The 16,351-nt window shown below is 33.1% G+C and overlaps 2 protein-coding genes across 4 annotated transcripts in view; one reads left to right on the top strand and one right to left on the bottom strand.

Annotated features, from left to right (window-relative positions):
- The window catches only part of LOC105265586 (beta-1,4-glucuronyltransferase 1), a 53,763-nt gene extending 40,690 nt beyond the window's left edge, over positions 1-13,073 (top strand). For all 3 annotated transcript variants that reach the window (XM_011303154.1, XM_011303145.1, XM_011303163.1), the window contains exons 2-5: positions 1,951-2,453; positions 5,844-6,212; positions 7,881-8,219; positions 9,588-13,073. In XM_011303154.1, coding sequence (XP_011301456.1) covers positions 2,109-2,453; positions 5,844-6,212; positions 7,881-8,219; positions 9,588-10,028 — 1,494 coding nt within the window. In that variant the 5' untranslated portion in view covers positions 1,951-2,108 and the 3' untranslated portion in view covers positions 10,029-13,073. The remainder of the gene's footprint in view (positions 1-1,950; positions 2,454-5,843; positions 6,213-7,880; positions 8,220-9,587) is intronic.
- The window catches only part of Pp2C1 (protein phosphatase 2C), a gene marked incomplete in the record, with an annotated part of 9,675 nt that continues 4,352 nt past the window's right edge, over positions 11,029-16,351 (bottom strand). The window contains 1 exon segment of the mRNA XM_011303176.1: positions 11,029-16,351. Coding sequence (XP_011301478.1) covers positions 15,800-16,351 — 552 coding nt within the window.

The following is a 16,351-nucleotide window of genomic DNA, read 5'->3' as shown; positions in this document are numbered from 1 at the left end:
GGGGGGGGGGGCGCAAAATTCTGCCTCGTCACAATATATAAGTAAATTGTTTAGTTAATTAATTATGGGGTGTACAACACGATTACCGTTTTTCAATAGTTTAAGAAATTCACTTAAAAATTTCTCATGTCACACTGCAACAGACACTGTCTCAGAAACTTGAAAATTTATCGTTTCGTTTTTCATTTGTAAGGCCATAAACACTCGGCTCGTTGGTCGTAGAATGAAGTGCTAACACGTGTGGTCATGAAAAGAAAGACCTCTCTTCGCAGGCCGATTCGTCAAGCTCGGTAAAATTTATTGAGTAAATAACTACCGAAGAAATATAAAAAACGGATGCTTTGTCAAATAACTTCCCATAAAAATAAGTTAAACGAGAAAAGACTACACAGTAAAAGAAATTTTGGCATTTAGTGTTGAATTGACATCGACTGCGGCCCTGGGAAGTCCACCTTTAATTTTTTATAGTCCGATAATTAATGTTGCAATGACAACATGATAACTTGAAATTTCATCAATATTGTAATTATAATACGTTGAGATATTGCTTCAGTCTTCTATGAATTGATTTTTATAAGTTTATGGTTTCAAAAATGAATCAACATAGAGAGAGATGTTGGAAGTAAACATAAACATAAGCAATGAGGTCATGTGGCAAAGGGGTAGGCGGAAAAAATATCCCCGGAAAAAATAGCCCACACACCGAAAACGTGTTAAAACCCACCCAATTTGATAGACCATAGGAAAATTAGAGTCCCTGAAAAAATAGACAACGAAAAAAATAATTAAATTGAGCGAGTTTTAACACGTTTTGAATGTGTGGGATATTTTTTCCCTGGGATATTTTTTCCGGGATTCGGCAAAGGGGATCCTTTGTCTTAGGATGGCGATTTCCTTTGGTCTCGTTGATCAATTTTTAGTCTGCTGAGGCAGGCCGTAGAGAACAGACATTTCTTCCTCGTGCCATTTTTAATAAAGTAGAATTACCGTATTTAATCCACTGTTTAAATTATTTATATATATATATAGGTAAAAAATATATAGGTAAAATATATATACCTAAAAGAGAAAATATTCGAAAAATATTCACTTATAATACCACAAGAGCTTCAAAATTATCGGGCATTTCGCGATCCATTCATTGCAAAGAAATTGTTCAAGAAAAAAAATTTTCCTGAAAAACTTGATGACTTTATTTGTTTGCAGCTAGCCTTGAGGGAAATACCACATAACTTGGACGCTTATGTGGTATTCAACACGGGGAATAATAATTAGTAAAAATTAGAAAAATATTTAGTAAAAATTACGGGACTTTTAGTTCGCTTACCGATTACGGAATCCACTCGAAACATTTAAATGCCGGTATCTGTTCGCCAAATTCACCTATCGGATTATGAGATTAAAAATACTGAACACTTCGATTTGTATTTTCACCGATATAATTTATTCTTTAGGAGTAATTTCTGATTCTACTTTAGCCAAGAGGTACGACTGTAACTCTAACTCTAAGGATACTCAAGAGAGACCAATCCCAAAGTCAATTACTTGAGCTTTATTTTAGAACTCTTGGGATTACGATATTTCCACCCTCGAAAGAGCTTTTTTCATCTCCCTTAACAACTTCTGGTCGCCAAATGCTACTTAGGGATGGCCAGCAATAAGCATAAGTTGGTCCGTAAAATACAGGACTCGATGCTTTTCCTTTTTCCTACTCCCCAGTCCTAGTGCAATAAAACCATAGATATCCTTCCAGAGACGAAAATATAAAGACTAGGGAAAAAAAGGGAGAATTTCACAAAAATTCCGAGCAATCCAATATTGCCCTATCGACTCCTCAAAAAGTACTAAATCAACATCCTTAACGGTAGCAGCAGTTACCATTATTTATGATCCATAATAGAGCCAGCATTCGCTCGACATAACTCAATAGCTGTTAATTATTGTTTTCAGGGTCAGTCGACGGTCTCCACGTTCCACCTGCGATGATGTATTGATGCAATATTCACCGCAGAAGACACAGAATTATTTCAACTAGAAAAATAGGGGAAAAAACCACGAGTGAAGTTGGAATCATGAATTATCCCTAGCATAAATTTTGGAGGGATGAAATGAGCGTTATGACAAGACGGAATTGGGCCTTGAGGCTCTCGATAATCCTCAATGTCTGTGTTTTATTGTATGTCTGCGTGCATTTTGGTTCCTGGCAGGAGGATGGAACCAACTGGGACACAGCTGCTGCCGTTCCACTGGTCCAGGATAATATATTGGGGAGTGAGAGTATTCAGATAAATTCCAGTCTCAAAACAGCTCAAGAGGCAAGAGCCACCAAAGTCACCGGGTCGGAGGAGAAAAAACATGTCGATACTTCAACAACTGGATCTGCTGGTGGTACAAAAGGGGTCGATGCTACGAAATTTGTCGGGAAGGATGAGCATGGACTTGAGGGACAAGAGGTACATTTTCAATATCGTTTCTTTGTGTTTCATAATTTTATGAGACTGGATGAAAAACAACCTAGAGTCTATTTCATTTTGTCATAAATTTCCATACAATATGTGAACGTTCTCAGGGAAAAGAACTGATTTACAAACAAAAGCAAAACTACACCAGCTTGTCGTTTTGTGGTGAAACATTGAACTTTATGAATTTTTAAGGGTCTATCGCGTACATTGATAAAGGCAAATAGATAATTTGGATTACTTGGTATTCAATGATTTGGAATATTCAAAGAAGCAATACACATTTTTGAAAACGAAAAAATTCGAGTTCAGGAAACAGTCCGTCATTTTCTAATTCTGGGCAATACGCAAATTATCAGAAATACAAATTCAAATTCTCTAACCCACCGACGTCCGTCGCCTAGGGTTTTTTCCAAATTCTTATAATTTTCCCTATTCATCTACTTTTCTGCAGCCATCCCCAACTATAATTAATCATCACTTCACATTAAGCTTCATTATATTAGGTAAAGAGCCACGGGCTGTAGATCTGGCTATTGAGTATTACTACTTGTACATACACTGTATATATGTATATGATAATAAATTCTCTAAATGAAATGACAAATTACGTCAGTGGCTCAGTGGCTAGGTGCGAGTTTAGCATTCAGAAAATTGTGAATTTGATTCCCCGTTGAATCGAATTTTTCAACAGGCGCCGATGACCAAGAGGTTGCTAATAGAGCAACCGCCTGTACCGACATGGTTTTTCCTGTGGTTTCCCATGTCACTCCTACATTCTATAAGATAGTGAATACGGTACAGTGTAGGATCCACAGCTGCATGCATAGGGTGAGACAGGACCAATTAGAACAGGGCAGAAAGGGCGGGAATATAAAAAAAAAAATTCTCTAACAAATTGTCATTTTTCTTTGACTTCGATTGTTCCATAAAAATGAATTATAAACATATAATTATAAACAACAATATAACAATATTATTCCTAAAGACAAATCAACAGTAAATAATTTAAAATTCAGTATAGCTTCTCTTTTTAGGTCAGATAATTCAGCTCAATCATGTTTCGTGTTCAAAATCCAATAGTTTCATAAAAAAAATTTCTTCAGAAAAACAAGTGCTTTTTGTTGGATTCCGTTTATTTAATGAAGAAGTGATTCATTAAATATTATACACTGTAGTTTATATTTTCCATGTATTCAAATCTCTTTTATTTGAATTCCAAGTAGAACAAAAGATATAAGTACCTCGAACTCTCTTGTGAAGTGGTAAATCAGGGACTGCCTTTTTCCGAGGCCAGTTTTTAGCAAGAATTTCAGAATTGAAGGAATATAACGAAGAAATAATGCTCCGGAAGTTTGATGTAAAAAACGATAATTTGCTGATCGATTGTGAAAAGTCATCGAGTTTTTCCATCTGGAAAGGCATCTGGATAAAAATTATTTCAATTGTCTCTCGTGGATTCAACGATACTCATCGAGAAATCAATTCATGCCATTAAACGAGAATTTTTCCAATTAGTCGAACGTATTCTAGGAGTGAGTGATATTATAGGCAGAATTGTGAAGTGAACTTCTGACAGAAGTCTAAGTTCTTGTTGAAAATTTTCCCTGATGATTCCGTTATTAATAGAATAGTAAAATGGGGAATCGTTAAGTACGAAATAATGGCACAAAATTGTTTATTATAAATGTCAATTTTTCTGGAAAAATGAAATAAATTAATAATTTCTCTTGCCGTTGCTCATTACAAAATTAATTCGTTAGCTAACAGTCTTAATACTTGTTAATTTCACAATTCGTCATAAATTTTCGAGAGTCATTCAGATCAATTGAGTAATTTTGTTCTCAAATATTCAATTCGAAAAAAATTGTACTTAGAATATAATTGAAAACATAAGATGATCAAATTTTATTCTTCCATAGGATCATAAGATTCGAGTTTTAATCGGTCATAAAATGATGAACCGATTCGGTTAATTTTATCATAAAAATTGATGTCATTATAACTATTTTACTGCCATTGGGCTTTCCTACGGAAGAGCTTTCAGATATTTTCCGAAAACGTCTTATTACTGAAAGAGGTCAGAACCTATCAATCAATCAACTTCGATCCAATCAGAATTTTAATCACCTTTCAACCCGTCAATAAATTTTGAAAGCTCTTCCCTAAGAACTCCAACATCCTCCAAAGGAATTTCTCTCTAAATTTTCTCCCTTTACCTTTCCATATTTAAAAAAAAAAAACATCCCATTTCGTTTAATGAAATTTCTTTATCTGAAAAACTTCAAGGCCTGCATGCACTACCTATCGAGCATAATCTTGAATTATTTGATATTATTTATAATCCCCAAATATTTATAAATTTGGTTTTCAAATGGTGTTTGCAGAAAACCCTCCAGTGGTTAATGAAAAAAAAGAAAAAATTGTTGAAGAGTGGTAGACAGAGATATTGATCCCAAGGGATCTGCCAAATTCACAGGAAAATAACTGAGACTACATTTGGCAGTCCATTTTTATTCCATATAATGGACTGTCAAATGTACTCGCTCTCCCCATCATGGTGGCTCGTAAACTGCGTATTTTCCATTTATTATTTTCCTGTAAACTTGGCAGACCCCTTGAAATCAATATCTCGATCTGCCACCCTCCCACACGGTTTCCATTATTTTATCATAATTTTTTAATAACCACTGGAGTAATTTTCACAACACAATATGGACCCCAAATTTATCAACACTAGCGTATATGGCGCGCTATGCGCGCCAAATCGTCCACGTATGGGGTGTTATCATTGGAATATATATATTTATATTCACGGTTATTTCCAATATAATATATACATATATAGAATTTCAAAAAGAAGAAAGAAAAAAGTCTAAAAATTTATATATTATATTATATAAATTTAGTATAATATAATATATAAATAAAAATATTAAATATTATTATATAAAAAAAATTAATATATATATATAATTATATATATTATATATTATATATATATCATATTATATAGATATATTTTGATATGCATAGCGCCAAAAAAAGGTGACAAAAAACGTTACATGCTTTTTTTTAAAAGGGACTAGTCTAGCCCGACAAAATTCAGACCAAAAATGACGTTCGATGGACAGTACACGTGGGCCTTGAAATAAAAATTTCTCTAAAGTCTTCTGAATCATTCCAGATGTATTCTTCATGAAAACCCGGAAGAGTGAAATACCTGGAACATCCTCTGGCCATTTTCCGCCTCCTCTCCTTCTCCCGGACTATTTCCAGAGGTGTCAGTAATTTTTCCTGTCACATAAAAGCCACCCAAAGTCTCATGAAACTTATTTATCCTTACTTCATGTTATAAAATGCTGATAAACATAAATATTTCAGAGTCGACCACTGGTACAACCTTCGATAAGCCTGAAAGACGCGGTGGGATGCAATGATAAGAGCCTCGAGCCTCGAAAAGCCCAACGTGGTGACTACTGGGTGCTTTATAATTACGTACCAATGACGATGTCAGTGAGTTGCTGGGAAACGATAACATATACGACACACGGGGATTACACCTTTCTGGACAATCTTGAACCACTTTTGGAGCGATGGAAGGCACCGGTATCGATTGCAATGCATGCACCGGGTAATGACTTTCAGCCGACCCTCGACTCAATCAAATACTTGAGAAACTGCGGTAGTCCACTTGTCTCTCAACTCGTAACCTTTCACCTGTACTTCAGCAGCAAACACGTGCCTAAAGTGGTTCGTATCGACACTCTTATGTCCATCAACCTCCAACGATCATTCTTCATGTTAATCTGGAACTTATTTTACCGTCATACTCACAAAAAAATATTTCTTCATCAAATTTACTCATTAACTACTTGCTAATTTACTTGACGTTACCAAGTCTTATGAAGCATTCACACACATTTTGTCAACACCATTAAATATCGCTTCAGTTCAGAGAAAAGCACGTACTTACAATTTTTCGGATACTATTTTTTTTTTGTGCAAAATGTCGTATAAACAGTCCGAGGAAATATTATCTCCATGCTTTAGACGATTTTGAGTCGTATGAGATCAACTTTTGGAGACCGTTTTTTTATTTATGAATAAATAAATACGATTCCACCTAATAGCTACAAAATAATATTTTTATTTAGTGGATACTCATACTTTAAATTGTTTAAATACTCAAAGTCTAAATGTCGGGCAGGTGTGATTCAACTGATTCCGGAATCAAGTACTAAATAATCTCGAGGAATTCGTCCCTTTGTTTCTTTCCAGTCGAAATTATGACGGGATTGATGATCCATTTGGAAAAATGGAAGACTTCGAATTTTGTCGAGGCACGAGTGCATTATTTTCACAACTTTTTTGCGTAAATTTCGAAAACGTTTGAAAACACTTTCGAAAAGATAAACGAAATTGTCTTTATACGCCTTTTCCCTCGATTCAAACGATATATTTGCTAAAATAATTTTTTTTCTCACTGCACTGTGGAACTATAACGAATATAATTGTAAAGGTAATAACGGATTATGTAAGACAGTAAGAAAAACTTTTTTCGTTTGAAATTGTTTCGACTGCGGTTGGACATTCGTAGAGCACTTTTTGTTGATTGTTGGGTTGTATAACTGATTAATTATTCTCAAGGGAAGTTACGACTTCTTTCTTGGGACTTTCAGTCTTTTGCGAACTCTAAAAAAGTTCAATTGAAATAATTGGGATCTGAAATGATTCTAGGATTATGAAAGATAATTTTTGTTAAAGGGTAAAAACATTCTTCAATCGTGATAATTAATTAATAGAGGAGTAATGATTATTAATGAATAAATGTGTTTTGTCTTCTTGGTTCAGTAAATTTATTTTAATTTCGAATTGATTTCTAGCCCTAAAGCTACAGAAGACATTTATTTATTCTTATTGATTGTTGAAAGGTCACCCCAATTATTTTATATATACAAATATTAATAATAAATGCGGTTCGATAGATGGTCTATCCGGGTCTTAAATCTTAATATTAATTATAGCTACAGCAAACGTAAAAAATGTAGATTTGAGAAAAATGCGCTTGAAGAAAAAATGATTGATTCTATTGTTATAGATATTAATGTTAATGTTAGACGACAGTTCAAATAACTATTTGAGATACCCCTTGAAATTTCAGTATCATATTTCTAAAAATATTTAAAAAACGTATATTTTCATAGTTTTACACTAGGTGTGCTCCTTAATTATTCCTCTCGGTTAAAATATTTAGTTTCTTCGTGTGTCAAATAGTGAAAAAGAGCCAATCATAACATAATTAAACTCATAACTGTGGGTCATTCAATTTTTCTTGATAGATTTTACAACTTCATGAGCTCACCTCCTCTCGTTTATCTTATATAACGAAATAATTTATCGGTTTGTGATGTTTTGCAGGTGCCACCGAGTGAAAAAGTCATAGACGAGATTTACAACTGCAGTCTAGGTGCACCATGGGCTAATCCTCAGTACACCAGTAAAATGTACAAGAACGAGAAGAAACTTTTGTATCCAGTTAATGTTGGACGTAATGTAGCTAGAGAATCAGCAGTTACTCATTATTTATTAGCCAGTGATATCGAACTTTATCCGAGTCCTGAGCTGCCATCGAAATTTTTGGAGATGATTAGGCGACGTGATCAGCCTACTTTGTTCAAGCCTAATCCTAAGGTCTTCGTTCTATCAATTTTTGAAGTTGATGAGAAGAGTTTACCTCCAATCAATAAAACAGCCTTGGTAATTATTATTTTTCATCTTTCAAATCTGTATGAATGATAAGAGATCATTCCGAACAATTTCCATTAAATATTTGGTAATTGTTTTCAACATTTATTTGCAGAAATTGTTAAGGCTCGGGTGGATTATCTAGAAAAGATAATTTAATCGTTGTCATGTCGACAACTAGGCCGCTAGCTAACAATTATCGGAAAAAAACGATTAATTGACGGAGTAATTAGAAGTCCCAATTTTGGAGTAAATTATCTTTTCCAGACAGTCCATCCGGGCCTTAAAAGAACTTTTGTGTAAATCATCAGTTCCAAAAAATCTATTTCTATCATTTCAGCTCACATCATTCAGTATTGAAATGATTGAAAGATGTTGCAGTGATGATTTATTATGAGGTCTATCTGCCAGGAAAAGGCACTTTTTTACCTTTTGTTGTATAAATTATTGTGATGTCGGTAATATTTAGCGAGATATCTCAGTCGTACTCATTCGTATTTAACTTCAATTTTGTGCAACATAGGTGGTATAAAAACTTTCTGAGGGAATACCATATCTCCGCTTTTCAGATGATTTTGAGTCTGAATTTCCTTTCTGTAAAGGAACTTCCCCGCCATTTTCTATTTAAACCAGGCACTTCTCGAGTATTCAATTCCATTATTCACACGAACTTCCAGACAAGTTGGGAAATGTAACAAAGTGATTTTTCAAATTATAAATATATTATCTAAGTAATGAAGTTTACAAAGAAATGTCAAAAGTTTTTGCTGTGGAAAATTAGTAAAAGAAAAATTTAATCTGAAATGACAAAACCCCGAAGACTCTGTTTTCAAGTCAAATGGTTTTGAAAATTACGGCAGAATTTGCAAATAATCTATTTTGACTATTTGCCTAAAGTTGCAACTAATCAAATAAAAAATCCTCCTCCAATTTTTTTTTGTTGTAGCAAAATCTCATTGCTGCAGATTATTTGAAGAAAGGAATACATTTGACAGTAGATAACAACATAGAAATAAAATAGACTATCAAATATTGCCGATAGTAAATTGCGTATTTTTAATTATTTTTCTGTAACCTTGGAAAATCCCTTGGATTCAATATCTCCATCTGCCACCCTTCCACACTTTCTGCTCTTTTTGATAATTATTATTATTCTTTATAACTAGTACAATGGCTTCCAACCGACAATTTCAATCTCAAATAAAAAAACATTTTCCACTAACAAAATAAAATCCAAACAAAAAATCCAAAAAGTTAATTCCCCATTTTCTGTGATGATTGAAAAAACTACAAACTTTTTCTTGAAAAATAAAAAATACGAGTTGCTAGATTGTTAATTGTAATTAGATAGCGCTTAAAATGATGATTTAATTTTTTCAGTCAAAAATGTTAAAATCAGGAACAGCAATACCATTCCACAAGAAGTTGTGCTCGAGTTGCCACAATGTACCAAAAAGCAAAGAGTGGCAGGAGGCACCAGAAACTGAAGGTCTGCACGTATTCCACGTGGGGAAGAGGACAGGTCCCTTCGTTCACTGGGAGCCAATATTCATAGGAACAAATTCTGATCCTTGGTATGACGAGAGACTGAGTTGGGAGGGTAAGAGTGACAAAATGACACAGGGCTACGAGCTTTGTGTTCTTGATTATGATTTTTTAATTCTTGATAATGCATTTCTCGTTCATCGACCTGGAATTAAAATATTCAAAAAAGATCAAAGGAGAGAGATCCTAACAGCTAAAACGAACGTTCTTATAAGTAAAATCATTGTACCGGAGCTTAAGGTCATGTATGGAGTGAGAAAAGGTTGTGCTGTGTGAGAAATTATTTTTTTTCTGTCATATTTTTTCATATTGACTGATTAAATGATGGGAAAACGTGATAAATCCCTGGAATATTCAACCTCACTATCTGTCACTCCTGTTTGTTATAATTAATTATTAATTAGTATTAAGGTGGTTTTTCAATACTCGATTGGACGAATTAAATTGTCAATATATTTTTTGTTCGTTAAGTCATTAGATCATTAAGAAAGTGATTTTAAAGAAAAGATTCGATTTTCCTTATTTCTTCATGACTTTTCCACTAGCGAATTTTTTTTTCTTCTAGTTTTATTGCTCTTTTGCTGCATTTGTTTAAAATACAAAAAAGTATTCTGATGCAGGAGATAAATATCGTGATGAGATTATGATGCAGGAACTAAATCATTCTGAATTTTGTGATTCATCAAAGAATATAAATTCATAAAGTTAAGTTATCTTTGCAGTAATAAGGTGTAAATATCGTTTTCATGGAGTCCTTGTCTCTCCAAAAAGCATTTCATAATATTTTTCAATGATATCACTAGATTCAGAGTTGAATGGAATCATTCGTCGTCACCATTTCGATTCAATCCACTCTACCATGTAATAATGATGTATTTGTTATTTTGATAAAGAAAATATGGGCCAAAATAGTACGTTAAAGGAGTGACCAGTGTTCACGAGAAAGTCACGATGGTCCAATCGAGTACCGAAAATTCTCAAGTGAATTGATGAAGAATAAGAAATGTCCAAGGATTTGATTCAGAATTTATTTCAATATACCTGTAAATTGATGGTTTAAAGTATTATGCGGTGATTGTTCGTATAGTAATTTTCGTTGCTACAACGTTCACTCTCTGTCTGACCATAATTGACCAATTGATGAGTGCTATCTGCTTATAAACATGATGTGTTCAATTGTTCGTTTGTTTGAATTTACAATTGACTTGAGATTTGAGAGGAAATTAAAAAGATATTAGTTTGGTAAAAAATTTGGTTAATTGTATTTCATTGTTTCTCATGTAATGGAATGGAATTGAAATAATTCCTATCGGGATATATCGTTCTATCAATTTCTCTAATAATCATGTTTTAAATTATATTCGTGGAACAGTGATGAGCAACAGTTGATTTAGAAAATGCTAAATAAACAAGTATTCAGGTATTAACAGTTTTTTTTTCGTCAGTCAGGACTGTTTATGAAAATATTGAATATCCATTACTTCTCAAAATATTAAATGTAGAAGTATTTGGTACTCGTACATTTATTATATACCGAATGTCATCAAATTGTTCGTAGAACTGGCCGTAAAAAATGTAATTTGCTGCGTAATTTACGATATTTCCCAAAACCTAGAAAATCGAACGACAAAAAATGTAAAAAGTTATTGAATAGAATGTAAATGCAATCAGTTGCAACAGGGTATTGGAAAATTCAATTTTCATGATTTTTTAAAGTGATTTTATCAAATTTCCTTGGAGATATTTGAACAATTGACACTGAAAGTTTAAATCAGATGATGCAGAGTAATATGATACGTAAATATTTATTATCGCCCAAAAATGTGTTCTTCAAGTGCGTCCTTGCATTTTCGGTCTCAAGCATTTTTTTAGCTAGTGGAATAATAATATATTACTGCACTAACTGGTAAATGTATTGTTTAGCGAATGTGAGGTTTACTGACGGAGTCAAGGACGAAGTTTGTTATCACATCCATTAAAATGACATTCATCAACTTGTGCGTTCCTATATTTTATTATACGTGAGTTATCCGCGAATTTTCACAGGTAGTGTAATAGTAATCAAAATAGTCATGATACTCGTGAAAAATTCACAATTTCCCGATAAAAATTGATTGGCTTTCAGTCATTAAAAATCCAATACGAACCATAAAACTTACCACTATAAAAATTATATATTTCGTATTAATTTTTGTCTATGGGCGGTCGAAGAAAAAATAATTCTTTTTTTTTAAATCGAGTTAAGGATTAAGGGTGACTGGAAGGAAATTAATTGCAACAACTAAGGGAACTGTTTGTGTACTTAATATTTTCCAATGTTTTGAGTACTAAATCCACATGTGATTAGTATTTTGTTCTTTCCTGAATAGAAAATATTTAGATATTCAGGATTTGGACATCTCCTAAATACGAACTACTTTGGTATTCAGTATCCAAATCGGTATTTAAAATGAATAAGTATTTATATGTACCCATGGCTATTACGAAATGATCTTCCATCAGATTTTGGACCATCAAATGCTCTCATCTCCTGTTCTCTATCATTTCACTATTGAATTACCTATTATTTTCTATGTAATCTTTGACTTGTAAATAATGTACACACGTGTGCGTCTTGCGCCTTCAATATTTAAAGAAATTAAGAGAGTAAAAATGAAGAAGTGGAAGAAAAAAACTACGAGAGAGTGAAAGAATTGACTTTTCCTCCCGCAGATGATAACTGTGCCTTATCGCCTCTGTCCTCAGTATGAATCAATGTAAAAAGAAAGAAAAATAAGGACCGGCTAAAATGCTAAAGTGACTTGCGATGTCTGAATGTATGTGTAATCTATTGCCAAGTTATATTTTTCAGTATTTGAATTAATGAAGATTATTGATGGATGGGACAATCGAAAAAATCGAAGTATTTGTTGGAATCCTCTGATTTTAAGGTTTATATGAATTACTCAAGTCTGTGCAGAATTGTCTCATTATTAGAATTCTATTCCAAACCCTACTTTCTGTTAATACCTAGTTTTTAAATCGTCAAAATAAATTTTTGACGAAAATTAAATTCTGTAAAAAAAATTATCGAGATATTGTTTTTTTCAAATTGACGTACAGTTATAAAAAATTTAATTTTCCCACTGAATTAATCCCAAAATTGGAATCCAATTCAATTGCACATCAGTAATGACAAAAAGTATTCAAAGAACCATTGTAAATAATTACTCTTAAAAAAAGAATGTTTGAAGAACTGAAAGAGGAATGGAACGAAATATGAGGAGAAAATAAAATGCACATCTTTTGAAATAAATAAGAAAAATAATTATTGACAATTTATATTTTTATTATTCATTATTTTTCACCGCAACTCTGAAGCCTCCTTCCAACTCCATTAAAATATACAGATTTCAATGTTTCTACTTCTGCTTCAACATTTCAATTAAATCACAAGGTTTCTTCTTTTTGTTCGAGTTCACTTCCGCTATTTTATCAATTATTTATTATTGTGGGCCTACCACACTAATGTAAATTCTTCGAGAATAAAAAAAAATCCGATTGAACAAATTTTTCAAGCGAATCATCAACTCGATAATCAAAAAATACTTGATCTAATTTCTTCTCTAGTACAAATAATATAGATTTTAATCTATATATCACTCTATGATAATTGAATCTGAAATTGTATATGTGATTTGTTCATGTCCATTTAATCAATCAAGTAATGTGACAGATTCAGTATTGAAATGAATAAATGTAATCGCAGAAGCAAGTGTTTTTCAAGATAAACAACATGTATTTTCTCTCCAAATCAAATTCTAGAAAAATCCATTAAGAATATCTCCCAAAATGTCTTATCACCAAATTTAACAATTATTATTAGTTATTGTAGACATGGAGTTGCCACTTGTTGATTGCATTTGATCGCTTCAACACGGAATCCACACGTTCATATCTCTTTTCATTACATATTCGACATTCCCAAATTATCCAATCGCTCTGTTATCAATTCACTCATCTGTACACGTAAAACACTATCGAGGTATCATTTATATCTTTATACTCTTTATAATTTTCAAATTCACATTTTTTGCTTATTAGCCACTCAGCTTGGTAACTTAATAGGCACGTGTTGTTATAAATCTTTTTTTTTTACATTTTAGGTAATTTTGATATCTTTTCAATCTTCTCTATATCTCAAATAATTTAAGTGAGGATCCCTGTAATTAGAAAGTTCATCAGAAATAGTATAAAACAAGATTGATATCAGTCTAAACATCAAAGAGAGGCGGCGATTCTGTGACGAATTTATTAATCATTTAGTTTAGTTTAGTTTAGTGGTAATGAAGAAGAGAACTCGGACAATTGATCATTAGTCCTGACGTGAGAAATTTATATTTAAATGATAAAATAACAAATCCATTCCTCACATTTTGTTAGTTGTTGCGAAATCTAGGTAATCAACGAGCTCAATGGAAAATTCAATGAACCTTTTTAAATGGAAAGTGGTATTTTTCTTTTAAAATGACCCACGATAGCCTCTCCTCACTCATTATTACCAAAATAATTTCATGATTAACGGAATGTAAAAATGGATCTGTTTTATTCTGTTCTGGGCCGTTTTACCACTTTACTATGAACAAAACTTGAAAGGAAGACGGTAATGACGACTTAGTGAATTTAACCATTTGTTTTTTTCACTTGCCATTGATTAATGAGAAGATCATGATGAGACTGATTTGTTAATTCATAGGAAGTTTGGTTCTCTATTTTTACAAATTGCGAATTTGATTGTTTATTCTGTTCTTTAGGGGTATAATACGATTATTTCGATCCCAATCGAAATCTCAGGATGAAATTTGTGTCACTGACGAGAACATAAAATCAAAATTTGAATTTCATGATGAAATTATTATTTTGATCATTTCTAGATTTATTTGTATATATCTTCAGAAGCAGTTCGTTAATAGGAAAATATCAAAAGACCGCTTTTGGGAAAGCCTTTTGTAATCTAAAATAAAATAAAGGTCTCTGAACACTTTTCTTCCTAGCATCATTCATTATCGAGATAATTACGAAATTGAAATTTTTTTATTATCCCAAGGCTGACTGCTGCTATGAAAGAATTTAATGATATTTTCCTATAAACTCTACTGATTCTGGAGTTGTTATTAAAAAAGAATCTGGCGCCATTGAGACAAATTTCAATTTTTACTCATCAAAATAGTCGTTAATCCCCAAGAAAAAAACAAAATAATATGAAAAACCTTGATTTTTGACTATTTATGATCACAACAATTAACTAATTCACGCAACATAAAAAATATGGAAATTGGACTGTATTCCATACCCGGGAAGAACATCAAGGGTTCAAAAGTACAATAATTCTTAACTCAGAATTTTCCCTCAAAAAATTCCAGTGAATAAAAAAGACGCCGCCAAATTCGATAGAATTCGAAAAACGAAGAATTACTTAAACAAGAAAAGAACCAAACTGAAGGGACGAAATTATCTACAATTAAAAAAAAAATTCAGAAGTGAAGTCCTCACAAATCCAATATTACTATCTTTACCGGTGGATATTTCATTATCCGTAAGAGCCAGATTTCCATCAGAACCTGGTTTGCAGCTTCTCATCCTCCCCCCAAAAATAGATTACCCAAAATTTCAAATAATTTCCTTTCGATTTCACTCGAAATTCAATTTCTTCTATTCCCAAAAATCAATCGTATTTCAATTTTTGCAGTCACCTACAAATAAGGCTCTTCGAAGAATTCCTCCACTGGCAAAAAAAATTACTTCTACCAAATAAATTTACTATAAAGAAGAAAATCCTCAATTTTCCACTGTAAATATTTATATCCATTGACTTCTGTCAAATTGATTGAGTTATAACAAGCCAATTTAATTAATAGAAATAATTTTTATCTCAGTGACTCACACCTAGACTCTAAAATACCCTCGAAAAACGTCTCCTACCTCTTAACGAGACCCATTCCAACTCCCACTCCATCTTTACCTTCACTACTAAAAATAATGCAATAATTCAGAATTTGAATAAAAAATTATTTCCCTAGGCGTTTTAGCCTGGACCTCGTGTTTAGCGATCTAGCACTGGGATTATAAGGACTAACAGACTTAACTCTCTTAGCAATCCCACTGACGCTTCCGCCAACACCTCCACTGCTTCCACCACTTCCGAGGCTTGTTCCCTGCTTGATTTTTCCCTTTCCTCCACTCGTTATCTTGCTCCCGACACTCCTATTCTGCTTGACAATGCCATACTGATGGGCAACCTGCGGAGGCACCGTATGTCCAGTGATATCAACATTTCTCGATCTCAATGTTTTGATTGGTGTCGCAGCTATTGTGTCAGATCTCAGCCACATCTGTGGTGTGTTAGAAGATTCTCCATTGCCTCTACTGAGAGGAGTACTTCTCCTCTCCCCGTAGGTTGATCTCCTCGAGTTCTTCGACTGATCCCAGGGACCGAGAGAATCTCTCAGAGCAAAACTCCCTCGCAATTGGACACGATTGACTCCATTGATCGATGGTCTTCTGATCGTCTTCACCGGCGTTGCTTTTTTCTCTAGACTTCGTCGTTGATATCCAGGCGA

Source organism: Fopius arisanus, unplaced genomic scaffold (assembly GCF_000806365.1).
Source record: "Fopius arisanus strain USDA-PBARC FA_bdor unplaced genomic scaffold, ASM80636v1 scaffold00002, whole genome shotgun sequence".
NCBI lineage: Eukaryota > Metazoa > Arthropoda > Insecta > Hymenoptera > Braconidae > Fopius > Fopius arisanus.
Note: the sequence above shows the minus strand (reverse complement) of the source record. Positions and strands in the feature narration are given on the sequence as shown.